This window comes from Aedes aegypti, chromosome 2, assembly GCF_002204515.2.
Source record: "Aedes aegypti strain LVP_AGWG chromosome 2, AaegL5.0 Primary Assembly, whole genome shotgun sequence".
Taxonomy (NCBI): Eukaryota; Metazoa; Arthropoda; class Insecta; order Diptera; family Culicidae; genus Aedes; species Aedes aegypti.
In genome coordinates this window covers 309,110,042-309,134,725 of record NC_035108.1, presented here as the reverse complement: position 1 = coordinate 309,134,725, position 24,684 = coordinate 309,110,042, and the positions used below count along the sequence as shown (strand labels likewise).

General features: G+C 39.3%; 1 protein-coding gene across 11 annotated transcripts in view; it reads left to right on the top strand.

Annotated features, from left to right (window-relative positions):
- The window catches only part of LOC5568830 (synaptotagmin-1), a 138,157-nt gene extending 115,841 nt beyond the window's left edge, over nucleotides 1-22,316 (top strand). For all 11 annotated transcript variants that reach the window (XM_021845660.1, XM_021845657.1, XM_021845658.1 and 8 more), the window contains 5 exons: nucleotides 5,578-5,759; nucleotides 6,660-7,009; nucleotides 7,074-7,194; nucleotides 20,987-21,177; nucleotides 21,240-22,316. In XM_021845660.1, the coding sequence (XP_021701352.1) occupies nucleotides 5,578-5,759; nucleotides 6,660-7,009; nucleotides 7,074-7,194; nucleotides 20,987-21,177; nucleotides 21,240-21,707 (1,312 nt within the window). In that variant the 3' untranslated portion in view covers nucleotides 21,708-22,316. The remainder of the gene's footprint in view (nucleotides 1-5,577; nucleotides 5,760-6,659; nucleotides 7,010-7,073; nucleotides 7,195-20,986; nucleotides 21,178-21,239) is intronic.
- Nucleotides 22,317-24,684: the final 2,368 nt, after the last annotated feature.

Sequence of the window (24,684 nt, the reverse complement as noted above, 5' to 3'; positions counted from 1 at the left end):
TCCCGATTTTGTCTGGTTCCCCATTTTGTCAGCCTAAAATTCATCGGGAGGCTGACAAAATCGGGTCTCTACTGTATTACAATGACTTAAAATCCATTTTAAGCAAATAGACTCGATGTAAACAAAAAAAAAATAAAGTCAATTTGATATTGGGAGCCAGATAGCCATAACGGTAAACGCGCAGATACTAATCAAGATCAAGCTGAGGGTCGTAGGTTAGAGTCCAGCCGGTCGAGCATCTTTTCGTAGAGGGAATTTTCTCGACTTCCCTGAGCGTAGAGTATGATCGTACCTGTCACACGATATACACATGCAACATTGGTCGAATGACAAAGAGAGCTGTTAGTTAATATCTGTGGAAGTGCTCATAAGAAGTTGAGAAGCAGGCTTCTTTAGCGTCAGAAAGAAGAATAATAAATTTTATGGTAATTATTTGCACTTAAAAATGTGCCATTCTTGTTAATAACCGTCCAAGCTGTCGGCACATATGACGTAAGTTTACATGAATTTTTAGGGAAGCTGCTTACGCAGACTGAATATTTTGACGTTTCCATTTTAGCTATAGGAATAAAATAAATGATTCCAGTTATTTAAAATAAATTAGTTCCATGTTATCAACCTTAACAAAAACATCGTTCAAGCATCATTTGAAGGAGGGCTGTGTCATTTCAAAAGTGATAGTGTATATGTTAGGTAAAGTGAGTGAAAGAGGTTGGAGGGAAAAAATAATTTAATTTTCGAGTCAAGTACACGACTCTGACAACGGCCTTATAGTGGAGGTCGAATTATGCGTAACTGTCAAAGGATGGAAACTGTAGTGGAATAAAATGATATAGTTCTCAATTCGGTTTTCATTTATTTATAGGTATTCCACTAAACAAACATAGCAAAACCAAGACGTTTTGATTGAGACAATTAGTTTTCAAGTTATTCACACATGTATGTTTACCCATTTTTATATGACGTAGACTAGTTCTTGAATAATCTCGATAAACGTCATCGTCACGTGATGCTCTAAATCTTAGAGAGAATATGAAGTATTTTTATCTCTCGTACATTGTTTTCGTTCCATTTATAAAAAAAATCATATAAATTAAGGTATATTATTTTTTTTTTAATTTCAATGTGCATTAAAAAAACATAAATATTTCTGAATTCTTGGGTCACCCTATCTCACGAAAGAGCACCCTAATGACGAAATAAAAAATACGGGTCCATTTTTTTTAAAAGGCATGACTTAAGCAATTTTCTAAAAAAATTAAAAAAAATTTTTTTTTGATGGGTTTATAAGGTAAATTTTGAAATAATCACTCAAATATGGTCCGTCCCGAAAGGGATATATATTTTTAAGAATCTGCCGAATAACGTAATTCTCCAGATTTAAACAACTGCTAACGTCCATTGTCCATTTACTTCGATTTAAGAAACACGGAACTTCGATTAAACACGTCCGATCGAGCTAACATTAGCCAACAGAATACCTTCCTATACCTTCGTGGTGACTTCATACCTCTACTCTTTTAATTCTCAGTACCGATTCGCGATCGGTTTCCAACTTCGTTTTTTCCGTTTCAAGCGAATCGCAAGCTCAACGAATGTCTCCCCAACGCAGAATGCGATGTACGTTCTCTTCCGGAGAACCAAAGCCATCATCACATCCGCACACATACACCCCACTTTCAACATCTGAAACCATACATAGACCGACGTCGTCCCGAAATCGACAGACCAAATCGCTTTCCACTCATTATGCCGAAGTATGCAACCAAGGGGCGGGACAGCCTACTGATCTTGAGGTAGATCATGAGTTACTTTTGAGCAACTCTGAGTAACTCGATTTGCTCGGCTTCATGTGGACATAGCAACCATAAGTGTTTGGTTGTTTGTTTCACAAAGAAAAAAAAATCATATCGTGTCATAGGTATGCGGAACGCCTTCGTTATCAGAGGTCTATTTTTTCCAGTTACAATCTGGAATCAAACACTTTCTTTAAGGACATATCCCCATGAGTACCAAAATGGCCTCTAATATGGCACCTTACTTCCCCCTTTGCTTTCCGCTCCCTCCTCCCACACTTCTCACAGTGTTTTGGAGAGCGATCACAAAAAATGATTATTTGAAGTTACTAACCTTATTGTAGCGCGGTGGTTTCTTAACTGAAAGCATTCCATAATATGTTTTTCACAAATCACCAGTTTTTGAATGCAAATACGTAGTTATTGCTGTGATTTGTGTTGTAAAATACCACGCACTTCCGAATCACTTCTTCTTCACGCACCGAGATATTGCTTGATGGCTTTCCGGTGCCCGTTCTAAAACTCACTTTTAATCATATTTCTACTCACCGTAGCAATTCAAAAATCTAATGAAATACTTTGATTATTCACGCACGATGCTCCTGGGAGCAAAAAATCACTTATATTAATCAATTTGTGCTCGAAAACAGCACCGGAACGCGAATTCACTGAGCCAACATTATTTATGATTCGGATGCACCGCTCTCACTGATTGGAAGTGATGCCAGTTTTTATGTTTGCAATTAGAATGGTTTGGATATTCATACACTTGCTACAACCACGTATTTTACAATTTCATAATACTCAAAAGGTGTACAATGTCACAAGTGTTGCAAAACGAGAAAAACAATGTACGACGCAATTTAACAGCAAAAATGAATGTAAGATATTATACAGTACAATTGACTGTAGAATTCAAATGCATACTGATGGCAACTTTCTCCGTCCGTGAGAAGCGAGAGAAGAGAGGAGAAAACTGCCAAAAATAGTAAACAACACACGCATGGTGTGAAAAATGCTTATAATTTTGGTCAAAAAACATGTTTTCACTACCAAATGAAATAAATTGTGATTTTGATTTTTTATGAAGTTGTTGATGAATTCATATCGACAACAATACCTTTGTATGAAACGTGTGCAAGTAACACTACCCGACTAGAGGCTTGTAACAAAAATATAATAAAATTTTATCAGAATATGATATGCATATCATATTATGATATAATTTTGTTAGGCTCCGTCATTCATAGAACATAATAAAACAGAAATATAGCATAATGTATTTCATTTCCCTTTTAGATATTTTTTTGTTCATTTTTAACAACTTTATAACAACATAAATAGATAGTTATGCATTTCAATAATATTCAATATTATCGTATATCGAACAGTATTACAATTTTGATACTTTGTATCAAACATTATAACTTGGTTTGAAATGTTTTTGATAGAATTAAAACACATTTTGTTATGTTTATGTTACTATTCATACACTTTTTGTTATAATTTTAGTTATTTTAACAACATCCTGCATCAAGTTTGTAACAACCTATGTTCGAAAAACACTTATAACATAATAACATATGCTGATATAATTTTGTTATGTGCCCTTAGTCGGGTACCTACATAATTTTGTTGGTGGAGGTATACATGAAGCATGATGATTTATTTTTGGCCGACGCACATAACATTGTGCTCCGCCTTGTTGGGTGGCTCGAGAGGGTGCTTTAGCGGGTGGCTCGAGTGGGTGGCAACATTATGTTTACGGGCTCAATGAACCTTCACCTTAAGTTTTGCGTGTGAAGTTTAGCATAGGTACTGGGGCAAAAGAGATGATGCTTATAATTGCCCATTGAGCTATTTATTTGCATTACATCAACCCGAAACGAACCTCGTGATGTTTATGTTGCAGTGTGGGACGGCTTCGCTAGTCATGTACTGCAAGGACCACCCTTGCACCATCGCGTTAAAGCAAAATTACAGTAAGAAACATATGTGCATATTATCTGTGATCAACGATCAAAATTGCTGCTTGAACGGCTATCTGATTCCATACATTCCATGCTATTGAAATTCCGAGGTTTTATTCATGTTTACTTTGAATTAGACATTTCAGGTATCTCATTTCAGGTATCAATAATCATTTTGATTCGCCTAATATTTGATATAAACCCATTATCTACTACAGTATGGAACCTCGAATAATGTTATGAAGAATACATGGAGATTGGTAATTTTATTAGATTTTTGTGGGTATATGTTTGAACAGCAACGATAATATTTTGATGAAATGCTGGGGAAATGCCATGAGAAAAATCTGGAGGAACTTAATGTGGAATCCCAGGTCAAATTTATCGAGGAATTCTTGTAAAAGTTTATATTGTGTATTTCTTTCACTACTAGACTGAGAAGTGCGGTCTCATAAATGCGAAAGCGCGGGATTGCAATGAATCCTGTTGGTGTCTTCAGAGCAATTCTTTGATTAACGAAGGATAAGTCCCCCCCCCCCGATTTGACGCAATTGTGCACTTTTATGTTAAAGTAAACTAAATAATATTCTTGAGAAAGCCCTTTCCGAAAAATGCCAAATTGGGTTCTCTTTTTCATAATGATTGCTTGGACTGGAGAAAATCCGAGTAAATCATATATTCCATTTTTGATCTCTTCAGGTGACTTATAGTCACTTGGGAGACCTTACAAGACGACTTTGAACAAACGTTCAGTTTGGTCGTCATAAGTAAAAAAAAATGTGCTTCTTCACTTCAAGATGTTTGAGCAAAATTCGCGATCTTTAAGAGTTTCCGGCAAAACGCGACAGTCTCATTTCTTTGCGAGTTGGAAGGAAACCTTGATTCCCCTAGTGGAGTTCAAGATCTCTTGCCTAAGTACCCCAAATTCGAAACTACTAAAAATAACATAACATTTGTAAACACGGCAGCACTGTTTGCTTCCTCACTTGAATCACTCTTTGCTTCCTCACTTGAATCAAAGAGCCTGGGCTAGAGACTCCTGCTGGTTGCTCATTTCGATGCAATTATCAACATTATCCATATCACCCTTGGAAGAAAGTTCGTATTCCGGAGAAACGTCCTTTCTTTCATTCTTGCCACATTTAGTGACAGTTTTAAATCCCACTTTTTTGGAAGGAAGTTGTGAATTCAGAGATTAACCCTTTCTTTTGTTTGTTGTTGCAACCATGTTTAGTGAATAAGCAAAAGAAGACGTGACCCCCGAGAGGATTTTTCCCAAGACGGTGTCCAAGAAAGATTACCACCGCTAGCTTTCGCTAACGGGTCCAACGAAAAATCGAAGGTACGGGTCCAATCGAGGTAGTAAAGGGATCAATAGTTAATCAAAAATAATACTGGAAAATACTGTTTGAGTAGCACTGAAAAGTACCATTTTTAGCACTGAAAAGTATAAAAGCTTAATTTAGTTTTAGGATGATAGTTTGGTCTAACACAGAACCCCTAGAGGAATGAATGTAATACTTTAAATGAACTAATAAAGGAAATAAACATAATGGCGATTTACTTTTGTGAGTGAATCGCCTACGATTCGCTCACTGAAAAGGATTATTTTGCCGATTTCTAGTATACCAAGTTAATCCCGCAGTATGGCGCCTACGACGGGGGCCAACCGCATGCTACGGCCCTGTATGTACTTCATGGTCATGAAATTAAAAACATCTGTGGAATCATAAAAACGAATTACATTGATGCATGTTCATTTACTCCAATTGAATTGCCATATTACATCTGTTTCCATTTTTCTCCCTTAGAAATGAAAGCCAAGTTAGTTGCCCCATTCCGTACAACGTGGACGCCGTAGCGGGCACATCCCGGTATTTGAATCGCAACACTGGCAGCCCACTGGCCAAAACGGACGATCCACCGTTTTGGGCATCCCAAGGGATTTACAAAACCACCCAATCCACTGGGCAGCTTATTGACTCTTCCGATGGTAACAAAAATGCATGGGATATTTTTACAACCATACACACCAGTGAAAAAGTCTGGGGTCACCTCCTAAAATCATACAAAAGTAATTTGTTCATATCTCTGTGTTTACTCGTCTAATTGAAACTATCCATGACTCATTCGAAAGGCAATGAGTCAATCCTAATCCTACTACGCAGGTATTTTGATAAAAATATTTATTCTATTTTATTTCATCAAAAACATGACTAATTTACACTACATTGAATCGACCATACAAACTTACAAAATCAACTGAAAACTATTCAAAATCATTTAAAAAGTCATCGTGAAAACGATTGGATTTACTAGATCTTACTTAAAACAAAAATTTTGTAAAATCTCATATTAATTATATACGCCTCATTATTTACGTTTAAATTAAACTACGTTTTTATTAAACAACTGAAAAATGTTAGAAAAAAATAGCAGCTATATTGACAAAAATGCTTTGCGGCTCAAGCGGTCCAAATTTTTTTCACGATTTACTTGAATGTCTATTTAATCGATGTTTAATAATTTAGTGTTGTTTGAACATATTAGATTACGGTTTTGTTTAATTATAGACGCTTCAACCATAGTAGGTAATTCGCGTCTGATAAGATTAAGGTTCTAAAGCTAAATAATTTAAAAATTTAGCCCCTTTTTTCAGGGTAATTTTAGGAAAAATGCCACAACTTCAAGTAAAAATTCAGCAAACAAAATTCAAAACTTGTTTTTGATAAAATGCGTACCAAGTAAGATTACCATTGCCTTTGGACAGTTTTATTAGACGTGTATTCACAGAGATATGGACAAAAAAAACACTTGTATGTTTTCCAGGGGGTGACCCCAAACTTTTGCACAGGACTGTATCACCCTACCAATCTTTATTATCTTTGCACAGAGGAGCCCCCGGACGACAGCGCCGATTCATCGAGCAGCTGTAAGTCCGTTATAGCGGTCGGTTCGGTGCCCATTGCCCGCACCGATAAACACGTTGTCCTGAGCACAACGAGCCCAGCAAAACCGACCACATCGATGGTGAAGGCGAAAAACAACCAACAAAAGTCGACGACGGATGCTTCCGGTGCCGGGGACACGCTTGATACATCCGCCTCCGGTGGTGTCGCTGCCGGTGGAATCAGCTCTAGCTCTTCCGCGAAACTTGAACTCAGCGAAGACTCCCGGGGAGCAATCCACCTAACGCTCAACTACGACCCCAGTGCGGGGATTTTGAATGTCAAACTCATAGAGGTTGACAAACCGGAAATATTTTAGCACTGGAGGAAATTATTCAGTTGATTTTTCTTTTTCGTAGGCTCAGGATTTGCAACCGCGTGACTTCAGTGGCACCGCGGATCCGTACGCAAAGATAAGACTGCTCCCAGATCGCAATAACATGTGGCAAACTAGAATACACAAGAAAACGCTAAACCCAGGTAAGGGGGTGGGTATTTTATGAAGTGTAGAATCGTGCTTTTTTCATATTTTCTACGGAAGTATTTTAAGCATCGGTGCAGTTAAGTGAAAGGATTGTTATTTATATTTAGAAACAATGCTATGCTTGCGATAGATAACAATAATGCTCAGCAAATACCAGGAGCCAGATAGATTTGTTTGCATTTGAATCTGCGATATTGTTATCATATGAAAAGATAATAAGGTTTTCTAATGAAAAGAAAATATAATTTTCTTGAATAATGGTAACAAATCAGAGCAGATAAAAAAGATTTCGAGGGCTAAGGGCAACTTCACCGGTGGTTAATTTTTTGGTCCAACTTTATACCAAAAATGGACCTGTCAAAAATAAATAGACCAAACCGCACGTGCATGCACCAGTTGTTGTGTTTTTTTTTTCGATCCATTTCGAATGTGATCAACAAAAACAAACGAATAGTGAATTGAACAGCAGAATTTATTAAACCTGAAAAATTCCGAAGGAACTCTGAAGGAGTGGATGAACTGCAAAGGAATTCCCGGATGAATCTCGACAGAATTCGCGGCGGAACTTGGAAAAAAAAATCCGACAGAGCTCCGAAAGAATTCTCGGCAGAGCTCCGAAGGTATTCTCGGTGGAGCTTTTCTCCAGGAATTTTAAAGGGAATTTCCAACAGCCATTCCTTCGGCGATTTCATCTAGAAATTCTTCCGGAGATTTACTCTAGACGCATCTCCAAAGATTTCATCAATAAATACCTTCAAGGATTCAATTAACAAATTCATTTGTGGATTTTCTCCAGAAATTCTTTAGGAGATTTCTCAGAGAATTTAAAACAGCAATTTCTCCGAGAAGCTTTTTGGTGATTGCACCAGGAATTTATCCGGAGATTTCCTCCAGGAAGTCCTCTGGGGATTTCAAAGATACCTCCAGGGATATCCCCCACCATTTATTCCAAGGATTTTCTCCAGGAATTTCTTTCAGTCATTCATCCGGGTATTTATTGCAGAAATACATCCGAAAATTTGCTGCAGGAATTTCTCCGAGGATTCGCGTCAGGAAAATTTTCAGAAATTCCTCCGGGATTTTTCCAAGAGCTCCTCCTCTGAAGATTTCGTATAGAAATTAATTAAGAAGTTCCTTCGAGGATTTTCTCCAGAAAATCCTTCGGAGACTTTTTGAGAGAATTTATCCGAATATTTCTTCCAGGAATATCTCTAGGGATTTGCACCAGGAATTTTTCCGGAGATTTCTTCAAGGAATTCCTCAGAGGATTTCCAATAGCAATTCCTCCGGGGGATTGCTCCAAGATTTTCTCTACAGATTCCGTCCAGAAATTTATCAAGAAAGGAGGAGGGTTTTATTCCAGAATTTCTTTCGGGGATTTTTTTAGACATCCTTCAGGAATTTATCTAGGGATTTGAACCAGGAATTCCTCCGGAGATATTTGCAGGAATTTATCCTAGAATTTCTGCAGAAATTCCTCCGAAGATTTCAATGATGCTTCCGGCGATATACTAAGAAACTCCTCCGGGAATTTTCTCCAGAAATTTCTCAGGGGATTGTCAATTGCTATTACTTCGGAGATTTCGTGCCAGAAATTTCCAGGTGAATTTTGTCCAGAAAATCTTCCAGGGATTTACTCCAGGAATTGTTTCGGCGATTTTCTCAAGAAGCACCACCGAGGATTTTCTCCCGCAACTCCTCTTGGGATTTCCTCCAGGAATTCTTCTGGGGATTTCGTCCAGAAATTCCTCCAGAGATTTCGTCCAGAAACTCCTCTAGTGATCCGATCCAAAAATTTCTCCGGAGGTTTTTTTTTTAAGATTTCTCCCGGGATTTCCCTCAAGAACTCCTCCGGGATGATATTCAGAAATTTTTAAGGGGATTTCCAACAGCAATTCCTCCGAGGATTTCCATTAGAAACACTCCTGGGGATTTCGTCCAGCAATGGATCATTGAAGGTAGTTTTTGTCAGTGCTCACCGCATCAAAACAAAGGCGCCACTGTATATGGGATTTAACATTGTGACAGCATTGCTGTTCTGTCAAACACACAAGGCTACGGTGGCGCTATCTATGCTTTCCATAGCGGTGGTTTTGATTATTTTAATGATCCATTTCTCCGGGGATATTATCCAGGAATACCTCCAAGTATATCCTCCAGAAACTCCTCCGGAGATTTGCTCCAGAAATTCCTTCGGAGATTTCCTTAAGGAATTTCTCCGATGATGTTATCTAGAAATTCCTCCGGAGATTTCTTCATAGAATTTCTCTGGGGTTTTCCCCCAAGAATTCTTCCGGGGAAATTTCTTCGAGAATTTCCTCTGGGAATTTCAAGGATTTCTCCCCAAGACCCCTCGGGAATTTTCTCCAGGAATTCACCAGGGGATGTCTAATAGTAATTCGTCCGGGGATTTCGTACAGAATTCTTCCGGGCTTTCCTCTAGGAATTGTTCCGGAAATTTCCTCCAGAAGCACCTCCAGAGATTGATCCAGGAATTCCTCCGTGGGTTTCCTCCAAATTTACTACACGAATTCATCAGGGGATTTCATTCAGAAATTCTTCCGGGGATTTCTTCCAGGATTTTGTCTGGGGATTTCGTCTAGAAATTCAGTCATTAGATTTCTCCAGTAATTAATCCGGGGATTTCTCCCCAGAGTTCCTCTTGAGGTTTTCACAAGGATTTCCTCTGGGGCCGAGGGTTTTCTTCAACGATTTCCTCCAAATATTCCTTCGGAGATATTCTCCAAGAATTCATTCGGGAATTCTTTTGGAGCACTACCACGAATTCCTTCGAATTTCCTCCTTAATTTCTCCAGAAATTTTTTCTAGATTTCGTCTAGCAATTGCCCCGGAGTTCCTCCATGAAGTTTTCCGTAGTTCCTCTAGGATTTCCTTTTGAAGATCAACTAGGATTGTGTCCAGAATTCCTCTGTAGATCCTCCAGCAATTCTTCCGGAGTTCTTCAGCAATTTCTCCGAAGTTTATCCTGAAGCTTTGGAGGAACTTCGGAGGATATGCTGGATAGAATCCAAAAGACTTGCTCCGGATCTCTAGAGGAGGAATTACCGGAGAAGCTCCGAAGAAATTCTAGAATAATTCTTGTAACTCTAGAAGAATTCCTGAAGGAACTCTGGACAAAATCCTAAAGACTATCCAAAGGAAATCCTAGAGGAACTACAAAGCAATTCCTGGAAGAACACAGGAGGCGTTGCTGGAGGAACTTCGGGGTAATTGTTTGACGAACGCCGGAGAAATTCCTGGAGAAACTAAGAAGAACATTCGAAGCAAAGGGAGCAAATCCTCGGAAAAAAGAGGTAATCATCGGAGTAATTTATAAAGGAATTTTTGGAAAAAAATCCCGGAGAAATTCCAGGTGCAATTTTCAGAGAAACTCATAGATGAATTGTCTCCCCGGAAGAATTCCTGGACGAAATCCTCTGAGGTTATTTTAATGAAATCCCCGAAAGAACTTCCAGACAAAACCCCAAGAGGAATTCCTGGACGAAATCCCCGCAGTAGTTCTTGGGGGAAATTCTCAAAGGGAACGATTCCCCGGAAGATATTTTGGAGGTAATCTATGGAGCAATTTTCGGAGGAATTCCTGGAGGAAAGCTCCGGAATAATTTCTAGAGAAAACCCCCGGAGGAGTTCTTGGGGGATATCTCCGGAAGAACAATTGAAATCCCCGAAGTAATTCTTGGTAAAAGGTAGTTCTGGATATCCTCGGGGGATTCCTCGAAGTTCCTGGAGGAAATTCCCGGAGAAACTCCAGGTGCAATTTCCAGTGAAATGCCTAGATGAATTCTATAAAAAATCATCGGGAGAATTCATGGACAAAATGCTTCGAGGAATTTGTTTAATGAAATCACCGAAAGAATTTCTGGACAAAATCTCCAGAGGATTTACTGGAAGAAATCCCCGCAGGAATTCTTGGGAGAAATTCTCAAAGGAAGCAAATCCCCGGATGAATTTTTGGAGATAATCTACGAAGCATTTTTTAGAGGAATTCCTGGAGGAAAGCTCCAGAAAAATTTCTAGAGAAAATCCCCGTAGGAGTTCTTGGGGGATATCTCCGGAAAAATCATTGATATCCCCGAAGGAATTCTTAAAAAAAAAAGAAGTTCTTGATATCCCCGGGGGAATCCTTGAAGTTCCCGGAGGAATTCCTGGAGGAAATTCTCGGACCAATTCCTGGAAGAAATTCCCGGAGAAATTCCACGAGCAATTCCAGATGAATTCTTGGATGAATTCTCTAAAAAATTTCGGAAGAATTCCTATACGAAATCCCCTGAGGAATTTTTTAATGAAAGAATATCTGGACAAAATCCGCATAGGAATTCCTGGACGACATCTTCGCAGGAATTCTTGGAAGAAATTCTCAAAGGGAGCAAATACTCGAAAGATATTTTGGAGGTGATCCACGAAGAAATTTTTGGAGGAAAGTCCCGGAATAAAATAATTTCTGGAGAAAATCCCCGGAGGAGTACTTGGGGGATATCTCCGGAAGAATCATTGAAATCCACGAAGGATTTTTTGGAAAAAAGGTAGTTCTTGATATCTCCGGGAGAATCCTTGAAGTTCCCGGAGGAATTTCTGGAGGGAATTCTCGGACCAATTCCTGGAGGAAATCTCCTAAGGAATTCCTGGAGGAAATTCCCGGAGAAATTCCAAGCACAATTTCCAGAGAAATTCCTGAAAGAAATCTCTGAATGAATTCTCTGAAAAAATCCCCGGGAGAATTATTGGACGAAAGCCCCGCTGAAAATCCCCGAAGAGAATCCTTAAAATCCACTTCTTGTGCAAATCTCCAGAAAAATTTCGGGAGGAAATCTCCGAATGAATTCGCTAAAAAATCCCCGGAGGAATTCCTGGAGGAAAATCCCGAAGGAATTCCTTGAGGAAAACCCCGGAGAAATTCTTGGAGCGAATCCCCGGAGGGATTGTTGGACGAAATCCCCGAAAAAAAAAATGTGATGGAAATACCTGTAGGGTTTCCGGGAGGGAATATCCTCGGAGCTATTTCTGCAGCATGAATTTCCTAAAAAAAATCTCCAGAGGAATTCCTGGAGGACATCCAAGGAGGGATTCCTGGCGGAAATCCTGTTAACCACACCTAGAAAACTTTTGAATTCACTTTCTAGACTACCAAGCTCGGGGAGAAAAATCCGAACTGGTAAACAAAAACGTGTCAAATCAGATTTGGAACAGCTCAAATCTTGTTCCAAATCCGACCAAAAATGGACCAGGCAGTTAGCCTGTTCCAAACAAATAGACCAGAAAGCTGGTATAAAATAAAATTGAAACATTTAATGATCGTAATTCAACAATTTTAAGTTACACTCCCCAAATTTATTAATATAGACCCCCATGATGAAAGTTTACGAAAATTTGAGCAGAATCCGTCAACTCTTAGGGGCTCAAGGGGGAACGAGCTAAGAAAATCGACCAAATTTATGGGAAAACAGTTCCAAATTTCGACCGTAGATGGCACTGTAGTCGATGAATAACTTTCATTATTGATTTTAAGATTCTCCAAACCGAAACATATCCAGTGTTTTTTTTTTTCTTAAATTCATAAGCTAATAAAAATTAAGCTTTTTTAAAATTTGAGTTTTGTTTGGGCGTAAGTTGTAATACTTTTCGAAACAATATTTTTTTTATGAATTTGGATAACACTACCAAGGGTTCAGGTCACACATGATGCTGAATCTGAAACTAACTGTGCTGCCATCAGCGCGGACGAAATTGTCAAAAAAGAAAGAAAGGAGTAGAGCACACAAGGAGCAGGAGCGACCAGATTAGAATAGTTCTTGACAACACTGTTTCTCCAACCAATCAGGAGTCAATCTCTCGACTACCTGTCTCAGGTGTTTGTTAACAAAACGGCCAGCTCTTCCTCACCTACCCTGTCTGGTTTTCTCCACAAAGTGAGCATAATAGGACACCTTAGAGAATTGGACCCGCCTTGTTGGGTCAGGGAGTAAAAGTCAAACGTTTTATAGCATGCATAGGCTCATGAACTAATCTACGATGACGTCACGCTGCAACTTCCAGCGGGAAGAAAACCTTTACTGCGGGCCGTGTTTACAAAAAATGAACGCTGCACATTCATCCACTCAATGTTCATCCGGTGAACATTCATTCACTGGATGTTGGTCCGGATGTCATTTTATGTAAACACGGCCCGCATTTACAGCGGAAAAGAAAAAGAAAGTCGACAATAAAGGAAGACCGTGGATAAGTCCATAGGCTCATGAACTGAAATTATAGGAAATCATTCTCAGCAAACATTGTCATTCTAAGGTTTTGGAAACGGACCGGTACTTGCGATACAGAGTGTCACGGATTTGTGACGATGTGTGACGAGGTGTCCCAACTAGTGGACGTAGCATTTTGAATAATTTCCGTAAAAAACAACGAGATAGGCCTACCGTTCATGTTTTGTGGCTGTGTTAGTGTGGCTCACTACACTGCTAGACCGCCCGTTGTTTGAGTGTTGAAAAGCATCAGCGTTTACTGCTTGGCTTGGCCCGCGTTTTCATCCAGTACGGTTTGGGCCGGCCCGCGTGAGAGATGATTGTTAGACGAGCTTTGTTCCTAGTTGACAGTCATATACCCACCCTGGTAAAAACAGAATCGCTGGAAAAAAATGACAAACAATATTTTAATCAACCTTTTTTGTCTGACTTATTTAACTTGGGTGAATAAATGATGATTAAGTTTCATAAGATATTAATAGATTTTTTTAAAGAAATGTTCAAGCTTCCTGATAAATACAATCAAACAGATTCTATGGAGCTTCAAATAGTTATGTAAATATTATATTGTGATCGTGTCTAAATCATTTTATTTATAAATAAACAAATCAAAAGTTTAACAAATTAATCAAAAATCAATGCTTTATTAATTTGGAAAATATTGGTTTCCCATTTGTTAACAAGACATACATAAAATCAACCATTTTAGTTTCAATCATATTTTCTTTTGGAGCTTTTATTCATAATACTCTTTTGAATGCTCATTTAGGCAAATATTAACGTTATTATAGTAAGACAAAATATTTATTTGATGCGTTCAATGTTGTAGGTGATCTTCACTTAGTCGATTTGTTTTGATACATCAATTCTCTTTTTATAATGAGGACATCAAATTTGAGTATTATCGAGATTGTCATATCATTCTGTTTTCTAAATCACTCGGTTATTCAGCGAAAGAGCATATTTATTGTTTCATTATGAGTTTTGTAAGAATATTTCAGAATGGGGAATGATGATTAAGTTTAGTTAAAACATTCAAAAAGATGATTTTATACAACCGCTGATTTTTGAAACATCCCAAATATAAAAATTCTTATATTTTCTCTTATATAACAACTTTTATCCTCTTATATAACAAAATATATGTTTAATAAATTATTTAATATTTTGAACCCTTAGCAGTTAGCTTTATCAATCCGAACAAGACAATACCTTCTTTGTTAACCTGTTTTAGGTTTTAACAACAGCAAAAGTACTAGGGTAATTTGCCAATTATTGCGGTATTCCCTATTATTGCGGTATAAGAATTAAACCCTTACTACTAATCGAAAACTCTATTTTCTATGGATATTATTGATGATGATGAAAGTTTATAGTATTCTCAAGCTGTACCACATAAATGCTTTGAAAATTAAACGATTTTGATTGTTGGAAGAACAGTTTTAAATGATGCATCTAGAAAAGCCTATATTTTTAACCAGTGCGTTTTCATAAGCGTGAATTTTTAAGCTTAGAACCAAAACAATTATATGTAACGGGTCTATCAGTTCACTATGGATGTAGTTACATGATGGATATTGAATTTTGAATAAAAGATCTATATTTTTGAGAAAAATCATATACCGCAATAATAGGACAATGAAAATAGATGTTTGCCTACTATTGCGGTATCTGTAAATCATATTAAAAAATTCTATATTCCAATAGTAATTTTAAATGTAATTGCTGAAAACATTAATTATATTATCAGGATATCATTGATTGAACTGCCATCTATCTTCCACCAAAATCGATCCCCGAGCTGTAACGCCAAACATGCTGATGCAATGCATTTTATCGTTGAACAAGCAGAAGCGACTGACATTGTTATGTCGATTGGTGATTTCAATTTACCCAACCTATGCTGGCAGCAGGATGACGACATAAATGGCCTCATTCCAACAAATGTTACACTGAGAACAGCGTTGCGGTTGAAAATACTATATCAGAGGGTCAAATTAAATACACAACGCCACTTGATTTGTGCAGACTAAATTCGCATTTATTTAGAAAATTTTGTGCATTCAATTTTACCATGGCACCATTTGTATAGTAAAAATTACTATATCATGGTTAAAAACTTGCAGCAGACCAGAATCGAACCGAGGATCTGGCGATTGTCAAGCGCGAACGCTTACCGCTCGGCTATCGATGCGGTTGGGTGGAGAGGGAACAAAACGCAAATAAAAAGCCTTCATGATAGCTCAATCGTGGTTGGAATATTAAATTTAAAAACACGTTCATGGTTCTCATTACTTCAACGCTTGTTTCAGTATACTGCTGAATATGAACAAAGTTTAATTCAAGCTATGTTCGCTGTTGGCTTTCGACAAATCAATAGTCTCGTTAATTCAAATGGTAGACTTCTTGGTTTAGCTTTCATCAATCTTCTTGAACGCGTAGACTTGACTGCTCCCTCTTCATCGTTGTTGCCGATGGACATTCATCATGCACTGTGTTCACGCACAACGCGAACGGTGTGCAACGTTTCAACCCTGGTTTGTTCAGTCGTCGTTTTCACCCTGTTGTTGATCCTGTCTATGTAATCCATTCCCCCCTATTCCCATTCATGTAAAGTAACCACATAACTAACCTCGAGTCGCCGCGAGTATTTCGGCTACCACCACTAACAAAAACCCTTTCCTACCTGAACCTCACACTCATTACTTCACGCAACCCGACCGACTAGCTTGAGCTCTCCATCATCACACCACCCGGACCACCGATTGCAGCATCCAGTATGTAGTACATAAGACAGTGGAAATTTCCCACCGAAGCCATTTCACTGTGCATGCAATGAATCCTTCTACCTGCAGCCTACTTAAGGAGCTTGCGTGCACAGAATTGATTCATTCAGTATTTAGCCGTTGTATGGCACGCGCAATAAACCGTCGTAGTTCGAAAACCGATACCCAAAGCGTTTCTCTCACCGAAGCAGCCCAGCTAGTAGTCCTTTTCAGGACTGTTGTTAAGAAATCATATTCACAGTCTGAGCTATCGACATCCCAGGCATTCCTTCAGGAGAAGGAATTGGCCGATCATCCCTGGCATTCCGAATTGGAATTGGCCACCGAAGCAGGGATCCTTCAACCGGAAGGATTGCCCTCGTCAACTACTGTCCGTGATCGGACACACTGTTTATCCTCTTGCTCTGTGAGAACGACGAACTTCTGAACTTAGCGGACGACGAAAATGACGAAGTCAAGTTCAATTTCGAAGTATGAGATTTTGAGCTCTTGAATGACATTTATGGAAACACAGATTGGAACGCATTGCTTGGAAATACGAATCTTGAAGCGATGTTATCAGCCTTTTACCAAAAACTGAACAATGTATTCGGTGAACACGTTCCAAAGACAAGACGTAACTCGAGATCGATTTTTAGTAAACCCTGGTGGACTCCCGAGCTACGAAACCAACGTAACAACCTCAGAAAAGCACGGAAACGCTTCTTTAAATCAAGGGACGATCGCGACAGAAATCATCTTCAAGAAATCGAGATACGGTATAAAACGCTACTTTTATCCACCTACGAGAGCTACATTTCTGCAGTACAGTCAAGTCTCAAGCAAAACCCATCTCGTTTTTGGGACTTCATGAAAAATCTTCAATCTAGTAATCGCATTCCTCCGAACGAAACATATAACGGTATTGAAACTCACAACACTTCGAAAGCCGCTGATCTATTTTCAGAGTTCTTTGAAAGTGTATTCAGCAAAGTATCGCCTGTGCAGCGTTCGAATATTTTTGGGGTTCATTCAAATATTACGTAACGCAAAATTTGCCAATTTAAGACCGCCTCCCTCCCCCACGTAACAGCATTTGTATGGGAATTTTTTTAAGTTTTGTATGGACCATAACACTATGTAAGACCCCCTCCCTCCCCCTGTTGCTTTACGTAATATTTGAACGACCCCTTGCACACTTACAAGAGCATGACTTTTCACTTCCTGATTTGCAATTTTCACCGGATGAAGTCCTAGAAGCTCTACGCGATCTGAATATAAAAAAGGGCCCGGAACCAATGGTATCCCTCCCCTGGTAATAAGGAATTGCGCTGCTGCATTGTATATTCCAATAACATGCATTTTCAATTGGGTTGTTTAGTGATGAAAAATTCACTGTTTTTTGTAGCTTGATCGAAAGAGCACGTTTTTCTAAGCGTAACACGGTTTTATTGCACTTTATTATTTTAATTTTGATATAGTAAATGATTAAAACAGATTTAATTCCGTTGACTTAATGACATTTCATTTTACACAATGACAGCTCGTCCCGAAGTAAATTTTACCGAGGGGTGATTCAAACGCGATTTCCATACTAAATTCAAACGTGTTTTAAAAATAGTTCCAGGGCACTAAAAATTATGAAACTTTGGATTCTGGCTCAGTTTTTAACGTAGAATCAGAATATGTTAAAAACAGGATACCTCTAAACAAGCCAATTGTTCCCTTCGTGAAAGGACATTCCCGGCTGCATGGAAAATGGCCTACATTGTTCCGGTATACAAATCCGGGAGCCGTAATCATGTTTCTAATTATCGGGGTATATCCATACTGTGCTGTCTTTCGAAAATTCTGGAGAAGTTGATTCACACAACTCTGAGCAACACACTGACATCGAGCATCTCCGAAAGTCAACATGGATTCATGAAAAATCGTTCAACGACAACGAACCTAAAGAGCTGTGTATCGACGTTGTTTCGGGAAGTGGAAGCAACAACAGGTTGACTCTATTTACGTAGACTTTGCCAAAGCATTCGACACGGTGCCGCATTTTGTGGTGTTCGAGAAGTTCAAGCGCTTGGGCTTTCCACGATGGCTCACCGAGGGGCTCTACTCATATCTAACGAACCGATACGCCTTTGTGATGGTCAACTCAACGCGTTCTCGTACGTTCAACATTACGTCCGGAGTTCCACAAGGAAGTGTTTTGGGGCCACTTATATTCAACGTCTTCATAAACGACTTGTATTCGTTGCTCTCTTCACACAATCTGTCGTTCGCGGATGATCTGAAATTCTACCGCAGCATATCATCTCCTCAGGACTGCATCGCCCTCCAGGAGGACATCGACGTCATGCTCATCTGGTGCGACAACAACGGCATGCGTGTGAACAGCGGGAAATGTAAAATAATTTCGTTTACTCGCTGCAACACCTCTTACCAGCATCGGTACTTCATCGGGGCATCTAGTCCACGTTCATTCAATTTGCGACCTTGGTGTTACGATAGATTTCAAGGTGAGATTTAACGAGCACATCGGGCTGTCTGCCGCCAAAGCTTTCACCGTTCTAGGAATGATTCGAAGGCACACCAACTCTTTCACAGATGTTTACGCCCTAAAAACGCTGTACTGTTCTTTGGTGCGGAGCATCTTAGAATATGCCTCTCCTGTCTGGTGTCCATCTCAGGTTACGCTGATACTTTCAATGGAACGAGTGCAGAAAAAAATCCTGAGGTTTGCGCTGAGTAGGCTACCGTGGAACGATGCAATGAATTTGCCGAGCTACCATGAACGATGCCAGCTGATAAGATTGGAATCTTTGTCAGCCAGACGTACCAATCAGCAACGTCTATTCATATTCGACCTGATCAAAGGGGGAATAGATTGCCCTGTACTGCTGGAGCTGCTGAGTTTCAATGCTCCTTCTAGAAGATTTCAGAACACTGTTCTTCTGTATATACCGTTTTGTCTCAAATTCCGAACAGACTCATATTCCGAACACCCACTTTTTGTATAGCGATTTGGTTGAAATGTTTCACTGAAATATGTCATCAAATTACGAGGAAATGGCAGTCAATTGCAATTCAATTTAAACATATTCCAATCTGTTTTAGACCTCGGGAGTAGTGATGATTTTCTAGTTCGAGGATAGTAAAATCAGCTCAGATAAATTTATTTGCAAAATCATTCATTTGAATACGATTTATTCGTGCTGTTCGGAATTTGAATCAAGGTGTTCGGAATATGAGACAGAATGAACGAACACTGGCATTTGAATCAAAATGTAAATAATAAAAATAAAAATAATACTAAATACGTTAAAATAAACATTTTTGCCGACACACCCAACAGCTAACAAACAGACTTAGCGAAAAAATATAAATTTTTATGGATATCATCTTATTTATGTCTATGAGATGCATTTGAAGTCACGCTTGGCCTTAAGTGTTCGGAATATGAGTCAAAACGGTACCAAATCATCGGACTAACTATGGTTATAACGGTTATAACAGCTACTTGAGTTCTTGCTTGCGAGCATTCAACGATGTTGGAGACAAATTTGATTTTGACGTGACGAAGAACATATTTTTAAATAGAATAAGAAATTGATTTTACTTTTTTTATGTATTAAATTCAGTCTGTACGATATTTCGAAGACGGTGTAGTAAGGGATGGTACACAAATTACGTCACGCAAAATTTCAACTGCGTACGCGTACGCTGCGTACGCGAAAGCACAAAATATTCGCGCTAAAAACCTGGCGAAAACAACTGACGTTTCCCACGTGGTCTTATATCAGCATTAGTGGTGCAGAGAAGCACGGTTATATCTTTGCACTATAATGGCACGCTATTTCGCCTTTTCTGGCATTATAATAGCATTATATACTTATATAAAGCTGACATGCATCAAATGATTACCCTATATGCGCATATAATGCGGCACGGTAACAACAAAAAACACTTTGAGGCCCGGTACTCACGCTGCCAGTTCATGGCAAACTAGATGTTGGTAACACGAACAGCAGCGACATTAGCATTCTTAGGTTATTGCTTCTACTGATTATCCTGACGTTTCAGACAGTAATTATTATCAAATAATAACTTTGTTTAGAATTTTTGGATTTTAATGTTTCGTTTTAGCCCAATCGCTAAGGAAAACAAGTAAACAAAATTAAGAGGGGGTTTCTTGATATGCTACGTATTATCCAAGGGGGGTATCAGCATTTGTGACTAAATGCTACGAGGGGAGAAAGGGCTGTTAACAATCAGTCAAAAAATACTACGTCATTTATGGACGGCCCCTTATTTGGCAGTAAGCAAACAATAAAGAAAAATCAATGGTTGTTAAGAACAAAATGTGATTTTTAAAGCAACCTTTTATAAAAAATGTGCCAGTCAGTGTGCCTAGATGTGGCACACTGTGTAGAGTGACCACCCCATGTGTAAACCCGAGTCACTCTCACCTCGAGTGACGTGAAATGAGTATTTATTGTTAATCAAATGGGAGCGATGCGACAATTGTCACCTCATTCGACTCGTCTCATCTCACACGCCGCGCGGAATAAACGTACCTGTCAAAAGTATGGAATCGCATGACTCGTATGACTAAACTTCTCACTGGGTCTGGTTACTTGATTTTCTGGGGAATGGGGAATAGGGTTTACGGGGAAAGAGGCCTTAGGGCTCCATTATTACTTAATTATTTCAATGCAGTCCAAACCAAATAAGTATTTGGTTTTATCACTTTCTTCTATCTATTTCAGTGTTCGACGAAGACTTTGTCTTCGAAGTCCGGCCGGCAACCATCGGTCGACGTACGCTTGAAGTACTGCTGTTTGACTTCGATGCCTATTCCCGGCACGTGATTATCGGTGGATCACAACTCGCGCTGGCGCACGTTGATCTTTCGGATCGTCTGGACATCTGGCGACCGCTGGGACCCTGTACCGAAACGGTAATAATTCAATTCTCCCCAATAACTTCATTTTATTGTACTTTATGTATCTTGCTTTTCAGGACCCAAAACAAGACCTTGGGGACGTCATGGTTTCCCTTTCATATCTTCCCTCAGTCGAGAAGCTAACCGTAGTAATTATTAAAGCAAGAAATCTGCGCATCGTTGATGAAACCCGAGGCTCATCGGACCCGTACGTAAAAATATCGTTGCACAACCTGGACGGGAAGCGTCTTAAAAAGCGTAAGACAACCGTAGCCAGAAACACGGTTTCACCCGTTTACAATGAAGCACTTACTTTCGACATAGCCAAAGAGACGCTTAAAAATTGCTCCATCGAACTTCAGGTTCGCCACGATAGTTTACTGGGCAAGAATGAAGTGCTCGGATGTGCTACCATCGGAAATGGACCGGACGTAAGACCGGAGGACCGAGCTTTCTTTGATGAACTTTTTCGCAATCGGTCAGCCACAGCTCAATGGATTGCACTCTCCGATTGGAAGGCCGCCAAATCAGCGGCCAGCAAATGAGTGCATTGCCAGTCAAGAAAGGAGGTGGAATGTTTCACTCAGTATAGCTACAACTTTTAAAGCAAACGTCCAATGTACCTTATTCTATTGCTAGTTGTTAATCAAAGGGCAAAAATCTATAAATTTATTGCATTGTTGAATGTTTCAAGCGTTGCTGTGTATATCGATGTTGTATATCTGTTGTAAACTGATGAAGGCGAACAAAGTCCCACTCTTCTTTACTTTCGATCATATGAGTAACGATATTTACTGTAGATTATACATTCTAAACTTATACACCACCCTTACCGTATACTGTAGAAAACATGATTGGTATATTGAAAAATTTCTTACCTCTGAGTTTCCGATTTAACGCATTACATCAAAAATATTACGACCTCAAGACTATGCTGTAGAATTTTAAACTATAGACACACCAAAGAACGCAAAAGACAAATGAAAAGGTTTTGCTGATATATAGTAGAAATAATTATGTAATCCAAGATATAAGAAGAGCTGCGTCTAATAGAACAGATGTAGAATATCAAAATAAAAAGAATATACAAATCAATTATGATACCTATGAATATTTATCTAGTGTTAATAAAGTGCAAATATATATACCAATAATGATTATGGATCACTGTTTCAATTCGAACATCTTTACCAGTCAAAAGTAGACTAAAGTAGGTTATCCTGCGCGTGTGATATCGGACTAATTTGAAACACGTAAAGGGCGTCGACAAGGCGATGATCTTTCCTGCTTCCTGTTCAACATTGCGCTAGAAGGTGTTATGAAACGGGCGAGTGGTTAGAGTCCGCGGCTACAAAGCAAAGCCTGGGCATGTCTGGGCATAGAGTATCATCGTACCTGCAACACGATATACGAATGTGAAAATGGTAACGTTGACCAAGAAAAAGAAGAAGATAGCGCCACCGTAGCAGTGTTGCCACATTTTTTCTCCGACTTTCATCTGTGTTTTCAGCTGAAAAAATCTTATTTATCTCAAGTCACCCTCCAAAAATCATGGTAAAAATCATCTGTGTCACGCAAAATTAAAAAAATATGTTGATAGTTATTGTTGAGCTTGTTTTCCACAAAAAGTATGTTCAAGATGTCGATTTACACGACTGCCTTCCATCTAGCGAATCCGACCCGTTAGTTGGAACGACTGACAGCTGGCGAAAATGCTTCACACTAACGCATGTGGAGAGCAAATCGCCACGAAACGCACTAATACATACGCATTTGTTTTATATATGCAGACTTCAATGCGACGGTACTCAGACGTCAAAGTCAGTTTGACTTTTTAGTTGGAATATTTTCCAACCAGCGAACATCCAACCATCGAGTCATTACATGTAGCGGACCCCCAACGAGCGAATCCCCACTGTAATTGTTTCCAAACAATTAAAATACTTAAGTTTATAGAAAAACTTAACAGAGTAATGGCAATTCTGCTTTATATCTCCCAAAAATGTGTCCTTAACTCGTGAAATACCCTGAGATCTTAAAAATCAATATTATCTCTAAAATCTGTGATCACAGATATCTGTAGGCAAGAACAGGAAAAAATCTGTAAAATTACAGATGAATCTGTGTATGTGGCAACACTGCACCGTAGTCTGTGTGCTTGACATTTTGAATTTACTTTCAATAGGCCTGTTCACATGACGTCTCAAATCAGCTGATTGGGAAGCACTTTGACAGTTCTTCTATGAAAATGACAGGCTCGCGTTAGCACCGGTCCTCCACCGATGTAAACAAATGCATAGACGGATCTGTCACATGAAAAGGCCTATTAGCAGAGAAAACAAAACACGTGCGGATTCGATAAGAACAACAACATAATGATTTTTTATTTATTGACGTTTCTCTTCTTTACACTGTCAAAGTGAATCAATTGGATTTTGAGTAAAAGATTGTTACACTCAATATTCCCCCTCAATTGATTATTCCCAGCAATTCACGAAGCATTCTGAACCTTGGTCCAGCCAAACCTTTTGTCATGACATCAGTAATTTGTTGTTCAGTTGGCAGGTACACAAGACGGACCTCACCTGATTCCACCAACTCACGGACGAAGAAACTCTGGATATCGACGTGTTTCAACCTTTTCTGCTTTCCTGGATCAACTATGAAAGCAATACAAAGTTGATTGTCCTCGAAGATGTTGACAGGTTCCATGAGGACGCATCCAATTGAGCTGAGCAAGTTTGCCAACCATATCAGCTCGCAAATGATCGTGCATAACGCCATTAGCTCCGCTTCCGTAGTAGAAAGCGCTACCGATGACTGTTTTCTGGTAGCCCAAGCAACGACGGATCCATACAATTTGATTACGAACCCAGAAATTGAGCGCCGATCGTTCGAGTCATTACCCCAATCGGCATCAGCATACGCCTCCAGCACACTTGATCGGTCTCGTCGACAATGCACGAGCTTGCAGTCCATCGATCCTCGGAGATAGCGTAAAACCCGTTTTAGGTGTACCCAATGCTCCTCCGTAGCACAACTCTGAAACGCAGCAAAGTAGTTTACGGCCGCACATATGTCCGGCCTGGATGTCACCATTAGGTACATCAGACAGCCGATAAGCTCTCTATAAGGCTTAGATGTCATCTCCTTTTCTTCTTTATTCTTCTCTAGCTTCAGACCAGGTTCCATGGGAATGACAGACGGCTTGCAGTTACTCATTCCGAAACGCTCGAGAGCGCTGTTCACATAAACACGCTGGTCTACAGTCAGAAATCCTGCTTTGCGATCACGGTGTATGTTCAAACCGTGAAACGATTCCACCTCCTGAAGATCTCTTGATTCAAACTTGTCACAAAGTTTTGCTTTCAACTCTTGCACCGCTTGCAACGAGTTCCCGATAACGAGTATATCGTCCACGTAAATGATTACGTACAAGATAACGCCACCATTCGACCAACTGTACAGGCACGAATCATATTCACATTGATTGAATTGCAACCGGACCATAAAGTGATGGAA